Raw genomic sequence first — 20,003 nt, 5'->3', positions numbered from 1 at the left:
CCTGGGACTCTGTTTAGGAAATTTCTGCCTGTGCCTATGCATTCCAGTATTCCTCCTACTCTGCGGTGTAGCAGTTTCAGACTTTTACGTCTGATATTGGGGTCTTTGATTCATTTTGATTTAATGTTTGTGCATGGTGACTGGCTGGGATTAATTTTTAGTTTTCTGCATGTGGCTGCCAGAATTTTCCAGCACCAATAATTGAAGAGGCTGTGTTTACTCCACTGTATGTATCTGGCTCCTTTATCAAATATAAGTTGACTATGAGTATGTAGTTTCATTTCTGGACATTCTATTCTCTTCCATTGATCTTGTGGTCTATTTTTTTTGCCAATAACCTGCTGTTATTGTTATTATGGCTCTATAGGAGAGTTTGAAGTCTAGTATTGTAATACCACCTGCATTGCTCTTTTTCATTTTTTTATTTTTGGGGTGCTGTACAGAGGGGTTACAGTTATATTCATCAGGTAGTGGGTACATTACTTCTTAAATATTGTTACCCCTTCACATGTTTTTCTCCCACTTTCCCTCCCCTAACACCCTCCCACTCATCTTGTTTTCCCCTTACCTTCCCTTTTTCAAATAAACATATAACCAAAGTCAGAATCAGTAACAACATGAGAAACATTAAGGGGAAAAGAAAAGAAATAGCTTCACATAGTAAATTAAGAACAAAAATAAACCTCTTATTTCCATATCTTAGAATTCATTTTGCTTAACCACATCTATAGGATGGACATATGTACATAGCTTTTGAGCTATTATGATCTTCTGTTAGGAGAATCCTAAACATTTATTAATTGTTACATGGAAACCATGGAGCCTATGTTTCTTTCAGTCTGGCTTAGTTTGTTAATATGATGTTTTCCAAGTTCTTCCATTTCCTTACAAATAACGTGCCAATATCTTTTTCTAAACTTAATAGATTCAGAAGTTTTGTCTGATTCATTTTTACTTAAATAACACCTCTATTTCAGTGAAGAATATCCTTTGGATTTTCATGGTGATTTCACTGACATTGATATCAATTATGGCGGTATGGCAATATTCACAATGTTTCTCCCTATTTATGAGCATGGGATGTCTTTTCATTTCCTAGAATCCTCTTGATTTCTTTCTTCAAACTTTTATAGTTTTAATTAAATAATTCCTTTATATCCTTGGTTAGGTTAATTCCTAAATATTTTATTCTTTGGGGGGCTGTTGCAAATGGGATCATTTTCTTGATTTCTCCTGTTTGTATATCTAATTCCTTTGGTGCTTTCTTTAATCTTCAGGTAAAAACATACGTACAAGTAGATGTGAAACAACAGACATGAAGAAAAGTAGGATTGTAATTTTAAAGAACCAAGACTCCTAAAGTAATGATGTTACAGTGATTCAGAAAACAGAATAAGACAGTGCCAAATCATCATTCATTTCAAAAGAATCATAGTTATTGTCTATATATTTAGATATTAACAACCTAATTTGGAAGGAAGGAAGAAAGTGCATATAAATGATACAATTTATTTGATCTGTTCAACCTATATATCTTGCTAAATAAATGTCATTCATTAGGGTTCAGAAGATGCTTTTTCTATACTATAAAATTATTACATATGGAGAGAAATAGTGTAAACAGCAATATCAATAAACAGTTTAAATTAAATTATATATAAATGTAATGAACCACTATAAAGATTGATTTGGAGAAAATTGATTGGGAAAATCTGAATGGAGTCAGTAAGGTCTAACATACTGATATGAAAATATAATGAGAAAGAAAAAACTAAACAAGACAAATTAGTCAAATGATACCTGTGAAGGGTAACACAGACTTACTATGCTAAAGATAATAAAAAGGGTTTGAAGGATATTGGACAGGTGTAGTGAGCTGGAATATAAAGCAGAGCAATTAAAGACCAGGAACATTGTCCACCAGACATTTAAACACATAATGTTAATTGCAGAAATGTGTAATTTGTTCAAATATTTATTTGAAGGTATGTAATGAAATTATTTTTCAATAAAAAATAGGCCTTTAAAAAAATGGGCTTAACAGGCCGGGAGTTTGGCCTAGTGGTAGAGTGCTTGCCTTGCATGAAAGAAGAACAGGGTTCGATTCCACATACAAACTAAAAAGCAGGACGTGGTGGTGTAGCTCTACTGGTAGAGCATTAGCCTGGACCAAGCCCAAGGACAATGTTCAGGCCCTGAGTTCAAGCCCCATTACTGGCAAAAAAAATAAAATGGGCTTAACCACAGAACTAGCCAGCTTGGTCTATAGTGAGGATTTCCTCTTAGGTCTATGGCTGAATAAGTAAAAATGTGAGTTAAGAAAAGCAATTGAGGGCATGCCATAATGATTCACATTCATTCCTACTTTTTATGGATTTTGCTTATATACTAAATTAGCAGTAACAAGGAGGGAATGTATATGAAAACAAAATATCCAAATCGATGTCATTACACTAGATTATCCAGAAAAACCTAACAGGTGATAAAAAGGATATCTATGGTATACATGCAAGATCCCGTCCTTGGAGTTGTTTTCCTCCACCTCATTTGACCCGCTTCATGGGGAAATGCATATATCTGCCAGGTGTCTTTAGAATTGTTGTCCCAGACTGAGCAATTTCAGTCAGAATACTGGACTCAGACTGCTCTTCTTCCATTTTCAAGACTAATTTTACAACCAATCATAATTGTTCATCAAATATTCATGCTTTATTTGCCTTTAAAATGAATTATTGGGTTTATGAAGAGTTAGGTATATATTACAGAATTTTCTTAAAAGAGTTGTTAGAATAAATATATTAGGCATATATAGTCTAAACACAATTTATTACATTTTATGTGATAGTTAAGTGTCTGTAGTAAAGAAATATTTATTTCATAAAATGTTAATAAAACACTTGATGTATCCCTGTCATGACTAGTAGATTCAGGTTGCAAAGAAACTGCCTCTTGAAATGAACTAAAAGCAAGTACATGGTGGTCTTAACTCCTTACTTCTCTCTCTTTAGTTTCTCATTTTTCAGTACTGGGTTCTAGTTCATAGTTTTTTTCTTCTTCAATAATCTAAGAATGGGATTGATCAAGATGCATTCTATTCATAATCTCACTTGTGAAATTGAATACCTTTTACACAACTATGTATTTTTTAAATCATTACCATTACCATGGTAATGAAAATTTAGAGTAAAGGAAAACTATGGGCCTCAACATTTGTTCACTTTCCTTTCAACTGCTAAATGTGCTGCCTTTTCCAAACCAGAGCTTGTGTGTTGTCAAATTTAAGGAATGTGCCCATCTCAGATTTCCATACCCATTCTTACGCAATCTAATATCTCATTCCCATAGAGTCCAATTCCCAAGAAGTCAGATTTGTGTTATGTTCTCATGGAAATGGATTCCTCTTGTTTCCTGTTTAGGTAAAAATTCCAGGCAACTGTGGAAAGATGAAGCCAAAGCTTCTCACCCTGGAGCATTATTTTGGAATAAATGTTGAAGATCTATTCAGCTAGCCCTGGTATGATGCCTTTTATCCTAGTTACTCAGAAAGCGGAGTTCTCAAGATGGTGTTTCAAAAGAAGCTAAGACAAGAAAAAGTTCCTAAGATTCTTATATCAACTCATCACCAATAAGCTGAAGTGAAACTTTAGTTTAAGTGGTAGGATAGCCTTGGGCAAATATAGAAAAGGAAGAAAGAAAAACTAAGAGCTCAGGAACAGTCCACCAGCCCTGAGTTCAAGTTCCAGGGTCCCCTCCCTATGACAGCTTCCATTTAACTTACATTCAATAGATTACCATTTCTTTTGCCTTTATCAGAAAAAAGTACCAAAAAAATTTTTTTTGCTGGTGACCAGTTGTGTTTAATAACATGAACTTTTGCTTGGGCTTACTGGCTTGCATTGTAACCAAAGTATATATTGAAATACTAGTTCAAAGAGTATGTAATTAAAATTTACTTTTACAAAGAAAAGAAACGTCATTTGTTGCAAAACATTTAAAAAATTTATGTCACATTGTTTAATTTGTAGATAGCAAGAGAAGAGTTTATTCTGTGATTTATATCACAACAGACTTTTTTCTTGCAAAAGATCCTTTACAAAATGCCAAGGTCAAAGTACCAAAAAACAATCAAATACGGAACATTAGAGGTAAAACCTGCCAACTGTAAATATAAGTATAATTACACTCAGGAAAGAGATATTATCAGCAAAGAATATATGTCTTAAAAATGCTTGGTGCCATTAGAAACTGATGGACATGAGTGAGATCTAATATCATTATGTTTAGAAACGGCTTCATCCAGATCCAGCTGTATACCATTGATATTCACTTCCATGCAGCCATGATAGAAGGCATTTACTGGTGTGGCATTGAAGGGAATGTCTGCAAAAACAGAACATTTCACTGTTATCCCAAGACTTTCATAAGGATCTTAGTTCCCTACAGTTTCAGGAATAAGTCAGTTTCATTTTTTAAGCAAATTTAATCAAATCCTAAAGGAGATTTTCATAATATGATTATATTTAATAAATATACATTAGACCAGTAACCATATATAAAGTTCTGTGTGTAGAAGAGATCAGTCTAAGCAGTCTAAGCAGTATTAAGTCATATGTTCAGCTTTGAAATACAACTAATTGGATGTAGTGATAAACAGCTTTTTATTGCTTTTTTCATATTCCTTATTTTTAGTACTTATTTGTTTACTTATATAAGTGTAGGTTTTTATATTTTTCTTAAAAAGCTGTTTGTTGTTGAACATATAATAGCAGGTCACAATGAATGATCAATTTTATATAATAATAGCATTATCTTTTTCTAAAATATAATGATTTTAATACTCTTCAGTGAGTAAAGTTCATATTAGGACCTTGGGGATTTGCTGCATTCTCAGTCTTTCAATCAAACATAATAATATGTATCATCTTCAAGAATCTGGCCCTTTCTAGCTGAGGCCACATATGGAAAAATTTTACCTACAAACACTTTAATCCCCACTTCTACCATTTAATTACATTCACCTAGTCCTTAACATACTAGATTTATATTTTAGTCTCATCTTCAGAGTTTTTGCCACAGCCAAGTCAAATCCTCATTTTGGAGAAAGTCTTCCATAGAAGTGATAACAATTACCATGATTTTGATAATTTTTTCAAAAGTAGTTTATTATCAATCTCAGATTGTAAAAGTTTTAACAGCAGGACCCATATATTTATCTTATTACTTTATATATTCTTGATAAATACTGAATAAATAATAAATTTATTAGCTTTTGTTTGGTTTCTTTTTAATCAAATATATATATACTAACTAAAGTTTGGTATAAGCATCCAGAAAAGTAATAATTAGTTTTAGAATTTTTGTCTTCCTTTTTAATTTTTTTGGCTAAAATCCTATGTTTTAAATTCTATCTATGCATTGGGTTAGAAGTGGACTTCTAAAACTCAAGAAAAAGTAATCAGATACCTGGAAGGCCACCCAAGTAAGTGGTCACTGTACCCTTGATTGCTTTGTCTAAGATGGCTAGTTGTTTTTGAAGGTCTTCAGAGTAGATAATATCTTTTTTCTGCGGTGTCCATAGCTCCAGACTGTTTCTAGTGACTCTGAATCTCAGATAAGACTGTTGACTGGAGCAGAGATTTGTAGTCTCAATTCTAGATACTACCATATTTTCAACAGACACCAGAATATCCTAAAGAGCAGATGAAACAGTCACAATAAACAAGTCACTCATGAATGAATTGTGAGCTTTAAAAGTCAAAAACTGAATTCCAGTGAAGAAAAATAATATACCAGAGTGCCCCTAAATTCATAATTAAATTTGTTAATTATTATAATCATCAGAATATTAAAACATACATTTGTTTTCTGAGCTTCGTTTAGTTAAGATATAATTGTATACTAGATTCTGAAGAATTCAACAAAACAGTAGTTATTTTATCAGGATTCGTAGTGTCTTATCTAATTATTTTACTTTCAGTCATTTTTAAATTCAGGTCTTACATATGAAAAAAATGGAGTTGAAATCTTTGCTAGGGTAGAGACTTAGAAATTTTAAGGTGCTAAGCACATAGGTGGTGAGACACACATACATAATCCTGTTGACTGAGAGCAAAGTAAGTAAACAGGTCTTGAGAGAAACAATCCAGGATTACTTCAAATAAGTTATAGAGTATTCTTAAAGAGGCATTGCATTACTTTTGCTGAAATTTTACAAACTGCTGATACAAATTATTCAGCTCACTAATCTATGCAAATAGTTTATATGATATAAAAATTCTGAAACTAGGGACTTGTGATGTCTGCCAGATGGTAGCAAAAGTCTAAAATATTTGTGGTGGAATTTGGGACATTTCCATTAAGTGAAAATTCTATGCTTCTCAAATAAGAAGTTATTTAAGAAAATCAGTTATTGTGTTTACACATATTCAAATCTGTAACTCATTAGAAGACAGTTTAGTGACTTCTCCAGAATGATCAAATGTTATGAAATGTTACATTTGAGATCTTGAAACTAGAATCTGATTTGCAAAATCATCATAGAGACATAGAAAGCAGAAAATAAATATCAAGATGAGGGACACATTAACCTTCTCCACTGCATGAGTGCAATGTTGAAAAAAGGAAATCACAGTGCTTAGCAAGAAAACAAACACAAAACCTGAAATCCAAATACTATTATCCCTTTGTCGATCAGAGATTTAAATAAAGAAAAAGGAAAGAAACCAACTAAACAGTTTACTCATCAGAAATTCCCTTCCAAATTATCCTATAAATTGCAAAGTGACTCCCACCTTGAAATAATATTGCCACTATTCGATTATATAATCCTGTAAAAACTACTGAGTGCATGAAAGTTTCCAAGCTGTTCTTGCCATAAATATAAGTTGCTTGCCGAGACTTAGATGACATATGGCCAGAACTATTAGGCCCTAATAGACATATGACTAATACAGATAGCTCTTCTGATTACTTTCTTGTTTTGTTGTATTCGAGACTTTCCTGTTCTACCTCATTTCAAATAAGATTTTCCAGTAAGCCAAGTGGACCAGTTCCAGTTTTCTCTCCTCTCTCCTAATTTACTTCTGGGAGAAATGATTACGAGTGTGGGAAATTACAGATCACTATAATTAAACACAGAAATAGAGTGGATTATTATCAGACTCATTTCTATTTTGTTGATACAGAGGAATTCTCATGGTATTGCCTGGGTTCTGAGCAAGGGTGGGTCTCTAAGTACCTGATGGTGTCTCCTAATCATCTGAGTGTGAGTCTGTCTAATCGGTGGTAGATGTAAACGGTTTTTCAGTTACCACACCCTTCAATTCCCCTTTCAGAACTTCACATCTTAGAAATTAGAAAAAAAATAGTAATCATGAACTTTAATTTAACCCTTAATTTCATGCTGATGTTTGAGATAAATGCAAAAATTGTGTCATTTGTCTTTAGAAGAGTCCTCCAAGATATGACTTTAGACATCCATTTCAAGAAGAGAAAAAGGAGAAAAGAAGATGGAAATGAAAGGATCATTCAGGATTAAGTTACCTGGGAATTTTCAGACCTAGAGTCCACCAAGGACAAGGCAAAGGGCACTGAGTTTCCAGAAACCAGGGCAAGCATCACACCGGTGTCCGAAGATGGACGAATATTCAAAGTCACATTCACTTGCCAACCCAAAGCACTTGTTATGTTATCTGTTTAAAACAATGAAACAGGGCAAGATGAATATACCCCTAAATGCATCAGAAAAAAATTATTATAATCTAATAAATAACTTTGTAACAGTGATGATTTCAATGCCCCTTTAAACAACAAGCTATACAGCTGAGGCAAAAGCAAGCATGATTTTTAATGTGGGCTAATAAACATAATCACAATTAGATTTCCCCCTACACTTTATTCTTCCAGATGAGAATTGGGAATTGTATCCAGAATTACTACGAATTTCCCCTGCTTGTTCTTTTATAGACCTACTTTCTTATCTCACATACTGACCAATATTCAAACCTGAGTAGTCCAAAATTAAAATACTCACTTAGAAGGAAGTTTAGCAGATTTATTGTAAATTACTTGGGAAAATGTTGGGTAAGAGCAGTCATTGTCACCCCATCATTCCTTAATCTAGAACAGTGGCAAGGAAATAATGATTTATGCACACATGTAGGAGACAGATGGTTTGGTGGTAAAGACTTAGTCAACAACTGATTTTGAAATTAGACTGGTAACTCATATTGTCACCATCTTGTTTTAATATTTCACCTCTTAGTTCATAGGTTAATTATCTTCTGGAGTAAGAGTCAAATCACAGAAGTATGGTATGTTGAAATAGTTCAATTGAATCCACTGAAAATGAATTAAGCTACAGTTCAATAAACTTTAAGAAACAGAAGAAAATTTCTTTACAAAAATACATAGAAGGCCATGCTTGGTACTCAGTGAGTGATGTTTATTAAATAAATTATCGATATTCATCAAGGAATAATTTAGTCATTAAGGAGAAAAGAGAAATAAATGGGAAATCACTTACTATAATCTATGCTAAACTGAGCAACTCCAGAACCAGGATAATAGGAGCCCTTTTCCACCGTGACAAGACAATGCTTATTTTGTTTTCCTTGAATAATTTCCTTTGCTCCTAAAGCTCCTTGCTTCAATAAATTCCAGCCTCGTATACATCCATCCATACGCGGATTAATCTAACAAATTAAAATTATGTCAAGGAATACATTTGAAATCAGACCAGTAAGTAACTTCATTGATAATAGGCATAGGTTCCATTTAGATAGAAAACCCTTGTTTTGGTGACCTTTGAGAACATTTTAAATATCTTGACCTTTAGTATTTTTCCTTTGTAAAGTATACTTCAGATGGATAGTCTGTTTCAATAAACAAGAGTTTAAGCTATCTCAGGACTCCAGTGGAATCCCAATGACTTCTAACTTCTTATATTCCTCCTGCCTCTCCTATATTACTGATATCAAGTAGGGAATTCTTTTTTATTGTTGTTGTTAATGTGGTGTGCATACATTTCATTTATGTTATTTAAAGGAAAACTTTAAAAGCATGTGCTTTTCTTTCTTTTTTATTGTAAAGGTGAGATACACAGGGGTTACAGTTGCATTAATAATGAAATGAATACAATTGTTGGAAAACATTGTTACCCTCTCCTATATTTTTCTTTCACTTCTAGCACAAATTCTCTGAGTGCTTCTGCCCTCAGGTTCTATTTCCCATGGAGGCCCTGGGCTCCCCGCTGTTTTCTGATTTTCTTTATGGAACTTTGTAACGTGTTTCTTGTTAAACCAGACTAGAAACTTGCATTCTTTAAGCCTTCATCACAGTCTGATTCAAGATCTGTGGTAGCCATTTCATATATGACCATTTTTTTGTGCTTTTGTTTTATTTTATTTTACTGTCAGAGTGTCTTAACTTTTCAGTTTCAATGGACTGGGCCCAGTGCTGGTGGCTCACATCTGAAATCCTAGCTACTCAGGAGATTGAGATCTGAGGATGGAGGTTCAAAGCCAGCAAGGTCTGAAATTCAATGACTATAAAATAAAGAGCTAAATATGACTATGACGATGTTAGTACTAAAATTATATTTGTAATTTTTTTTAAATCCGCTTCTTCTAAGGATCTCCAGGATATGGAAGCAAGAGCTTTATCTTGTGTGATTGTTGTTCTTAATATACTATGCTATTTTTCTTCTCTTTTGTTGCCCTTTGGTTAATCTCATATTGTTGCTGTATCTGACTTTGTTACCAGGCATATTGTATATACATTTATTTGTTTATTTGAAATAGGAAAAGGAAGGAGGGAAAACAAGATGATTGGGAGGGAGTGGGGGGAGATAAATGCGGACAAAAACATGAGAAGGGGTATAAATGAGTGAGAACTAATGCACATACTATCTGGCAAATGTAACTGTAACCCCTCTATACATTACAATAAAAGTAATTTAAAATCCACTTCTGTATAATGCTGGGGATTTAAACACACACACACACACACACACACTAATTATTTTACTCATTTTACAAATATAATAATTTTCAGGGTCATTAAGGTTATTTTCCATGTTCAATTTAGATAATAACACCTGGTAAGTTTAACAAAACCAGCCTATTTACTCTCAAGGAAAATTAATCTTCATATCTATTACAGAAAAAAGAAGTTCACCCATAATGAATAAAATGTGTTTGTATTGTTACCGGTTTAATGAGTAGATTTTCCACTTTCCGAGGTAATCCTGCAAAATATATTTTCGTTTCCAAAAATCCCTCTGTAGGTTTAAAAAGGCTTCCAATTTTATTTATATTCATCACAGCTTCCTTAGCTATTTTAATGCTAATACGATCTTCTAATTCTTCCACAGATACCTACAAACATCAAGATTAAAATGTCCATATAACTAAACATCATGATACATCATTTGAAACACTGGATTGAAAAATCTCTCATATGTATTCACATACTAAGAATTTTTGAAACTACAATGTCATAATGAACTGTCAAGATTACAATCAATAAAAAAATAGTGCCTTTATAATAAAGTGAGAAAAGAAATTCTCTTTTGTATCAAGTAAAAACTTTATAAGCTATTAAAATACCAAATTGACATCTTATGAAAAAGAATCAGAACCATACTTAGCATGTTAAAGTTATCTCACTTGCTTGTATGTAAAGTTGTCTTTGATTTTACTTTTATATAATCATTTTATAGAGATAGGTTTTTATTAAAATATGAGTATGCTATTAAGCAAAAGTTTAGCAAGGACCATAAACACTGGAGATTAATAATCTATGAAACCCAATAGCTGCCATTCAACCAGCTCTTCATTAAGAACATTATAAAGTGGCATTATTTAGCGATCACTGTCTGTAGCCCACAATATTACCTTACAGGTTAAACTATACCTTTGTCTTTATCAAAATTATACCTTTGTATTATCCAATTGTATCCAAATATTACCAAATTATTCTTAAAACATATAAAAATCATTCTTTGGGTAAAATTTTAATTTTTCTCTCTTGCTAAAGAAAGAGGTTTTATTAGTAGTTATTCAAGGACAAGGGCAGCAAAATGTATGCTGTGGTACATTTAGGGAATGGTTGTAACACATCAGAAAATCTAAATATATATGTAGTGATATGTGATAGCAAAGCTACATTAATGAGAACACCAGTAGAAGTCAGAGAATTTGAACAATTTCTCATACTGGTCCTATACAGATAACATTTGGTAAGTGTTAGATCTGGTCTTGTGTTGACAGTGTTTGCTAAGATTAGAAGTCTAAAATCTATTAACAGTCCAAAGACAGATAGCTCCACAAAGTGCCCACATCTTCAACCAACAGTCACACCTCTACTCTAATGTCTTTCATGTTGCATCGTAAGTAGCAAGGCTACTAACTTCACAGTATTATGCTCAAGAATAAGCAGAATCCCTGACTGTAATGCTAGCACCATGAACTATTGAAATATTCAGTTGAAGCTTATTGAAAAACAAGTGCTTGATAATGACAGATAAGTGACAGGATGCAAAGATATGGCTTCTCAACACAGACTCTTGCCAATTCCCATACTCATGGTTTCTCTTAGGTACCAAATTTTAAGTGGCTTTTCTGTCAGTTACACTATGCTGAAATTAGCACTGACACTACAGCCTTTCTCCTCCCTGCTAAGATGTAATAACTTCTATGGATTATACTCCCATATAATCCAGTTGATTAAGGAGATGATCTCAGCTAATAAAATGAAGGTAGCAGTGTAGCACTATCTTAAAGATGATAGCTTTAAATTCTCTGTTTTGTATCCACTATAACATACAATGTATAGTTTGTACAAAACTGATTATTTTTGTACATATTTTTATTTAAAAGTAAATTGATGTTTTGTTACTTCATTTATTTCTCTCTTTTTTCATATATTTTTATTGTAATTAATAGAAGGGTTACATGATATTTGCCAGATAGATGGTGCATTAATTCCCATACATTGATACCCTTTCACATGTCTTGGTACATTTATTTCTCTTTAATTTAAAACAGTATGAATGACAATTGAGGGTAGTTTTCCTGGTAAATCTGTTAATACAATTCCTGTCCTGCTGGAGAGATACCATTGCTCAGTTAATGACAGCCAAGAAGTAGGGCAAAAAGTTAAGAAACAGACTTCAAATAAGTAACTGAGAAAAAAAATTACTTACAGGGAAATCCTAAATATACTAAATGAAGATGACAATACTAGGCTAGCTCATGGATTTGTCTAGGATACTTCAGAGTATTAAATGGTCCAACCCATTTTTGTTGGCTGTCACTACAAGGAACAAATGACCATTTTAGACACACTGCATCAGAGGGAGAATATCTTTATGAAATCTGTAAAGCATACCATATTCCAAAGGCCATTATTAATAGCACTGCCTCCAGATGTGATTTGGGTTGCATATTCATTCTTAAATTGAACTTCAATCTTTCCCTCACGAAGTGCAATCAGGAGCCATGCAGAATGATCCAGAGATTCTGCATACAATATGATGCCTTCTGAATCAAATGTCCGGAAATCAAAGTCTGCTGAAAATCTAAACAATGGAGAAAGATAAGTCCTTAATAATAAGTAATATGGAAGCATTAATGTATTATCCTTTTATTTCTTGTATTGCCAGTCAGTAATGTACTGAGAGTCAATTATTTATTTTATTCCTCAGGATTATTAAAAGAAAAGGGCAGATTTAGGCTGCGCATGGGTGGTTTCTAGATCCATGCGTGCTTAAAATCTGGTTATCATATTTTCTTGCTTATTGTTTGCGTCTGTTTTCCTTGCTGAACAGATGCTTTGGTAATTTTTCATCTTTTTTTGGCATATGTTTTGAAATCATCTTTCAAGTGCTGGAATTAATACACATCTGTAAGTATTAGATATATTGTATCTCTTTCTGGAACATTTTATGCACTATAACATCTGAACTTAGGATGTGCATATGTATGTGTGTGTGTGTGTGTGTTTTATTCATAAATGATTAGTAAAAGATGTTACAATTTCATGATTGGCTGATCCATCAAAAGATATACTTTCTCTATTACGTCATATATGTCAGGAGCGTATCATTCCCAAAGCACTATAGCATAACATCTTATAAAAGCAAATACAATTAACTGTCATGTGTGGTGAACATGATAAAATTTTAAAAAAAGAAATCCCTCTGGGCAGCAGCCCTTGAAAGCAGCAGCATGGTATTGCATTATACTATGCCTGTGGCACTTCTTTGAGCTACACAATGCCCAAAAATGTGACCAAGCAGAAGCACAGCCACAGCCCACAAACACACCAGAGATACACCAGTCTAGAGTGAGACATATCTGACAGTGTATAGCTTTGCTCAGTACAACATGCTTTTGAATCACTCCAGTCTTGAAGAACAAAATGTAATCTACTTTACTGAGAAAGGGCTGGCAATACACTGGCCCAAAGGAAGCAAGAGGACCTGACCATGAGGAAAATGCTATCAAGGGCCTCTCTCTCCTCAATGCAAAATAAAACTTTCATAGCTGGTCACAGGGGACTTTCACATGTCATCCTAGCTACTCAGGTGGCTGAGATCTGAAAATTGTAGTTCAAAGACATCTGGAGCAGGAAAGTCTGTGATACTATTTCAAATTAATCACAGAAAAAATGTGCAGTGGCACTGTAGCTCAAGTGGTGTAGTGTTAGCCTTGAGTGAAAAAAAGAGCTCAAGGACAGCATCCAAGGCTAGAGTTGAAGCCCCAGGACCAGAAAAGAGAAGAAGGAGGAGGAGGAAGAGAAGGAGGAGGAGGAAGAGAAGGAGGAGGAGGAGGAAGAAGGGAAGGGGGAGGAGGAGGAGGAGGAGGAGAAATTTCGAAGGAAAAAAAAGAAGTATATTTTAGAATGCAGGTCTACTTTGTTTTCAAATACTATTTCAGTTAGCAGAAAAAAAATACTCGAAGGCTGAATGCCATATGCATATGCTTGAGGTATCAGCAACTGGCAATGTCTGTTGTTATTAAAATTCTAAACATATACACAGAATAGCTATCTCGGGGAAGGTAAATCTTAGGGACACTAGATTTTAAAAAAATCATGCGTTGATTTACTGCTATACAATTCTCTAATGAGAACCACCATCAAAAGCTGCAACAGACAAAGCCATAGAAGTAATTTTTAATTTTTAAAAGATGAACAGGTGGGCCAGTAGTTTGGCCTAGTGGTAGAGTGCTTTCCTTGCATGCACCAAGTCCTGGGTGCGATTCTTCAGTACCACATACATAGAAAAAAGGTGGAAGTGGTGCTAAGGCTCAAGTGGTAGAGCTCTAATCTTGAAAAAGTCCAAGGACAGTCCCAGGCCCTGAGCTCAAGCCCAGGACTGGAAAAAAGAAGACTAACAGAGAAAAGAAACAATTATATGTTATTGATTAGTGTGTGAGTCAATTAAATGAGGGTAACATAAAAGAGTTAGAAATTTTGACAATTCTACTAAGTCAAAAAAATTACCACACCCTTGTTGTATCATACAATATTACTGTATTAATGGTAATGGGGTAGGGGGGTGGCTATTTGTAATGGGGTACAGATCTTCCTCAAAGTGATCAAAGAAAAAGTGGGGAAAAAAAAACTTTTCCACCTTTAATTTCCAGAGAAGTATTTGAAAGAGGTAAAATCAGGAGTGAATTATGTTGGATGGACAACAGGATAGTGAGAATGTAATGACCTCACTGTACATTAAAAAAAAAACATTTGCTTGGAATAAGGAGTCTATCGTCTTTCATAATCATATAAACATTTTCTGAGACAAGGTAGGGATTATCTTGCCAAAACCCAAATCTGTGTATGATCAGAATCTTCCAGAAGTTGATCCTATTATGGAGACAATTTCCCTTCCTTTAGAAAATCATGCTAAAATGATATTTCAAAGAGATCTGTTCTGCATATTTTGTTTCTGGAATACATCATCATCATGATTATTACACTAGGGACCAATTCATTCTGTTTCCAGAACTATCATAAAGTAGAAAAAAAGTGAATTTGTTAACATTCGAGTAGAAAGTATTTGTGGACAACAGAAGTGAAAGAATTTGCTTTAAAAATAAAAAGCACTAGCTGTTCTTTATTTTGGTTATAGAGGTGGCACACTTTATAAAATTTCACCCAGGTGTATATTTGATATATGTGAGTATTCCCATACATATTTCTAAAAAATATAAACTAAATTGCAAGGAAAATGATACATTTAGAAAAATAAGCATTAGGCCAAGTCTGATTCAAAGATTGCCAAATAGATGTGAACATTTCTGACAGTATCTGAAGATGCAAAGTATTTAAGATTTGCCTTTCTTATTCGCATTTTTCACATAGCTAGTAAAGTCTGTATCTTATCCCCCTCACTAGAAGATCTTGCATGTTCTGAGTTGTTCGTAGGAAAAACTAATCTACATCAAAGTTTTCCCTCAAGATTATTCTAAGATTCATTGCACGATGAAAAGTAATGGATAAAGGAACATATTCAGAATGAGCAGAAAAATGCAGTAAGATAATTACAGTTATGAGTAAACTAATATTAAGATTCTCCCAAATCATCTATTTTATACTATTGCTAGATTTTCCTGTTTGGCAATACAATTTATTACTTTTGAACTTTTGTCAGGTATGTTCCTTCTGCCCTTATCTGTGTAACCTCTAGAAACTATCATTCACAGTGTTTCCTCACCTGGTGATATCTGGCAAACGAAATTTTAAATATAAAACAACTCCTGCAAACTGCTCTGCCAAGTAGAGTAATTCATAATTCTTGTCAAGGTTCAATGGAAGGCACACTGGAACAGCCTAGGAAAAGGAGAAAGATTTACACATTATTGCTTAATGCTAGTATTCAAGTGTGCTTTCTTCCTCTGCTTTCTTATAGATCCTCTGAGATTCACTAAAATAAGGTAAAAATATCTTTAAGGATAATAAATGAAACTTCTCTCACTTATTTGCACGATCCATTGTTGTATGTTCCAAGAATATGTTTGTTTTAAAGTTTCATTCAAACTGTGTAGTTTTGGAATGTTTTATTCATATTTCCTCGCATATCTCAGTGTTAAAGATAAACTTTACTTCAGACACCAACATATATTTCTTTAATAAACTATCAGGTACAATGCTTTGCCTGAAATATATCAAAAAGTTTTTATTTGTAGTTGGAAATAGAAGAATGAGTGTGAATAGCACTATGTTAACTCGATCACATGTTAAACAAACATTTTCTGAGCAAAAATGTGCTGTCGAGATAGTCAAGGAAATATTTAAAACCCTGCAGGAAATTGTGATATCATAACCAGGCAGGATGATGCACTCCTAGAATTCAGTGGGCAAGAGTTGAACCAGAAGGATCAGGAATGTAAGGTCAACCTGGGCTATGTTGTGAGAGCCTTTGTAATAGAAAAATAAATAAATAAATAAAAAAGAGATGGATGGGAATCTGCTTTGTTCTTGTAACTCAATAGAGCTCCCATGGCTTGAACTGAAAATCCTTTCCCCCCAGGGAACCTACCTGAACACTTCCAGCCCAGTCTTCATCCCAGAATACTAATGTAAATATCAAAGCCCATCCCATAGATGGGACAAGGAGACTTGCTCTTTCCAGAGCCAGACCTGCCCCATTATCTCAGGAAACACTTTGAACCCTCCAGGTACCTAGGACCCAGCTTCAAACTCATTATGTCTTTTTTAGTCTTTCCTGCCCCAATTATCCCTTGCCTTCTGTCTCCTGACTCTCCTCGCATTACATGGCATCCCTCTTCAACTTTCCATTAAAGTTGATCTGGTCTCTTGAGGATGTTTCCTGTTCTTTATTTTTTTTATTCTAATACCCTTAGGACTCAGTTTCCTAACAGAAGTATTATCTCAAGTTTCCAGGAAATATACAGGAAAGTGATTTAAAGCCTTCATGTCTTTTATCCAGTATTTGTTTGTGAAAACTGAATGCAGACATTAACATAGAAGGTTGTTATCATTAAATGGTAAGTTAATGGACCCATATAAGGACATGTGAAGTGGAATTATGGATACAGCACTCTTTCAAATATCCCCAGGAAGGGGGAATATATATATATATATACATATATAAGTATACATATATATACCCTAAACACTATTTTAATGAAAAAAAATGTTTTGATTTGAAAATTTATGAACATCTTAACAAGTTCAGTCATGCCCTTGGACATGACTGGACTTGTCAACATGACCTACAGAAAAGTAGACACTAGAAAATGTTTTCACCAAGGTTTCTATGTATATTGCCTTTTCACACAGGAATATTAATAACAGCTTTCCTTGTGTCTTAAGTAAATACACAGTGCACTCTGCAATATGTATGCTCTAGTTGAGTTTTCCTCAAAACTATGATCCTATTAGCCCTTTGGGTAAAAAAAAGAACAGTCAATAATTATCTCCCATGGAGGAAAATGCCCACAATTAACAAGAGCAGGACTCATTGCCTGCTTAGAACTATAGAAATCCCTGCTTATTTTTCCTGATTTTCCTGATTTTCATCAGCTATATGGAAATAAGTACATTAATGTCTCATTTTGGAAAAGAGGTAAGTTTTGCATTGTAAAATATTTACCTCACAACTCTTCTGATCTTGGGCAAGTTTGAATCTTTTTTTCCCATCACAATAACAAGAGTAGCTGCCAGGATAATTGACACAAAATTGAGCACACATGTTCTCTGAGCATTCATCCACATCTGGAGTAAAAAGAACACAGATATTTGTGTCTCCTTCTAATATTCAGTCCAACAGACAGAGGATTAGTCTCATTTTAGTAAGGAATAATAAAAAAGAGTAGATACTTAGGGAAGGAAGTCGTTATGATATAATCTTTTAAGACTAGACCTAGAATTTTACATGCGTTACAAGTGCAGCTTTTGTTAACTTACATACTCAAAGCTTCTTTTCTGGCTTCAATTTGAAAGGAAAAAAGGAAATGACTTAGTGCCTATATCTCTCATTCCTGATTATATAAACTTTCTTTGAGATTACCTCCCAACTTCCTTTTTTTAATTTTTGCCAGTCCTGGAGCTTGAACTCAGGGCCTGAGCACTGACCTTGGGCTTCTCAAGACTAGGGCTCTACCACCCACTTGAGTCACAGCACCACTTCCGGCTTTTTCTATGTCTGCTGTACTGTGGACCTAAACCCGGGTTTTTGTGCACTTTAGGCAAGCACTCTACAACTAGGCCAAACTCCCTGTCCCAACTGTTTTCTTGGAGAAGAGAAAAGACAATGAACAAGAAGAAATGAGGGTGGGCATGGTAGCTCATGCCTGTAATCCTAGCTACTCAGGAGGCTGAGATCTGAGGATCAAGGTTCAAAGCCAGCAAAAGGAGCTGAGACTCTTCAATTAACCTCTAGAAAACGGGAAATGGGGCTTGGCTCGAAGCTAGGGCAGTAGCCTTGAGCTCAGGGACAATGCCCAGGTCCCAGGGTAGGGTGGTAGCCTTGAGCTGAAGAGCTCAGAGACAGCACCCAGGTGGAGTTCAAACTCCACGACCACAAAAAGAGAAGAAGAAGAAGGAGGAGGAGGAGAAGGAGAAGGAAAAGGAAAAGGAGAAGGAGAAGGAGGAAGAAATGAGAAAAAAGGGAAGTGAGAGAATGGAAATGAAAAATAGGGAAGAGAAAAAAGGAAAATGTTCATAGGATTAAGCAATAATATCAAACACATTTGATTTCTCATAACATAATAATGGTAGGAATCAATTCAAAAATACATAGTCTATATGTCATATCATTTTTAAGTCACTGTAATATTTACTATATTCTACATTGTGAAATCGATGTGGTATCTGTATCTATTTTTTTTGTGTGAATAATGGTGTGTGTGTGTGTGTGTGTGTGTGTGTGTGTGTGTGTGTGTCCCAGTCCTGTCACTTGAACTCAGGTCCTGGACACTATTCCAAATCTTTGTACTCAAAGCTGACATTCTATCACTTGAACCACAGCTCCATTTCTGGCTTTTTGGAGGTTACTTGAAGCTAAGGTAAAAGTATCTCAGATTTTTCCTGCCAAAGCTACCTTTAAACCATTTTCCTCAGATATTTTATATTTTGAAAAAATCATTCATAATTTATAATAGCATGCCTAAGCTAAATTGTACTTGAAGGCCACAGAAAACTTTTGACAGTTCCATTGGGTATATTTTTAAAAAATTAACAGCTTGATAAATACTATTATCTTAAATAAGATTTCATCAAATATTTTTAAATAACTCCCTCTGGTTGGTGATTTTTCAGTGCACAAAAATTATGCAATATATGATTAAAGTTAAATGTATATTGTCATATATAGATGTTTAAAAATAATTTCTATCACTCCTAGAATAAGATGACACAGTAGGAGATAAAATCATATAAGGATACATCTGCAAATTCCTAGAACTTACCATAGTATTGCTACAGGAAGTGGTGGAAAGTAGAAATAGTACTCGTGAGGTCCTTTGAGTGAGTGCATGGAAAAGTTAAGACACAAAAATTTCAACAAGAGCATGCAAAGGTGGAAAGAGTCTATTCTAAATCATTCATCTAAGCAAATTCATAAAATGTTAAAAAAAACAACTAACACAAGTAAAGTAATACAAGGGAATTCAGTGCTTAATGGCTGGACTTCTGTGTGGGGTACTGGAAATATAGGGGAACTGACAGTTATGAAGGGTACACAGCCACGTGACTAGTTACTACCACCAGGTTCTACACTGAAATGGGCACATGATATATCATTGATTTGATTAGCTTTAACCATAATGTTTAATTCATTTTGAATCTTTAAAATATTTAAACTCAAGGTTTGGGCTGGGTGTAGGGGACATGCCTGTAATCTTAGCACTCAAGGAAGTAAAGAAATGGAGAGTGGGGAGTTCAAGGCCAACCTGAGCTACATAAACTTGGGGACGAAAGGAGGAAGGAAGTCAACAAGGAAGTGGGGGAAAGAAGGATAGCATTAGAAAGAG

General features: G+C 34.2%; 1 protein-coding gene across 2 annotated transcripts in view; it reads right to left on the bottom strand.

The window, feature by feature from the left end:
• Positions 1 to 1,856: 1,856 nt before the first annotated feature.
• The window catches only part of Pros1 (protein S), a 55,609-nt gene continuing 37,462 nt past the window's right edge, over positions 1,857 to 20,003 (bottom strand). The window contains exons 8-15 of one of the 2 annotated variants that reach the window (XM_090347679.1): positions 17,624 to 17,745; positions 15,722 to 15,837; positions 12,391 to 12,580; positions 10,209 to 10,376; positions 8,525 to 8,693; positions 7,543 to 7,691; positions 5,464 to 5,689; positions 1,857 to 4,380 (exon numbers count right to left, since the gene is read on the bottom strand). In XM_090347679.1, coding sequence (XP_090203805.1) covers positions 4,220 to 4,380; positions 5,464 to 5,689; positions 7,543 to 7,691; positions 8,525 to 8,693; positions 10,209 to 10,376; positions 12,391 to 12,580; positions 15,722 to 15,837; positions 17,624 to 17,745 — 1,301 coding nt within the window. In that variant the 3' untranslated portion in view covers positions 1,857 to 4,219. The remainder of the gene's footprint in view (positions 4,381 to 5,463; positions 5,690 to 7,542; positions 7,692 to 8,524; positions 8,694 to 10,208; positions 10,377 to 12,390; positions 12,581 to 15,721; positions 15,838 to 17,623; positions 17,746 to 20,003) is intronic. The other variant, XM_090347687.1, reaches the window with a different exon arrangement.

The sequence above is a fragment of the Megascapheus bottae genome, chromosome 1 (genome assembly GCF_031878675.1).
Source record: "Megascapheus bottae isolate mThoBot1 chromosome 1, mThoBot2.hap1, whole genome shotgun sequence".
Lineage (NCBI taxonomy): Eukaryota > Metazoa > Chordata > Mammalia > Rodentia > Geomyidae > Megascapheus > Megascapheus bottae.
Note: the sequence above shows the minus strand (reverse complement) of the source record. Positions and strands in the feature narration are given on the sequence as shown.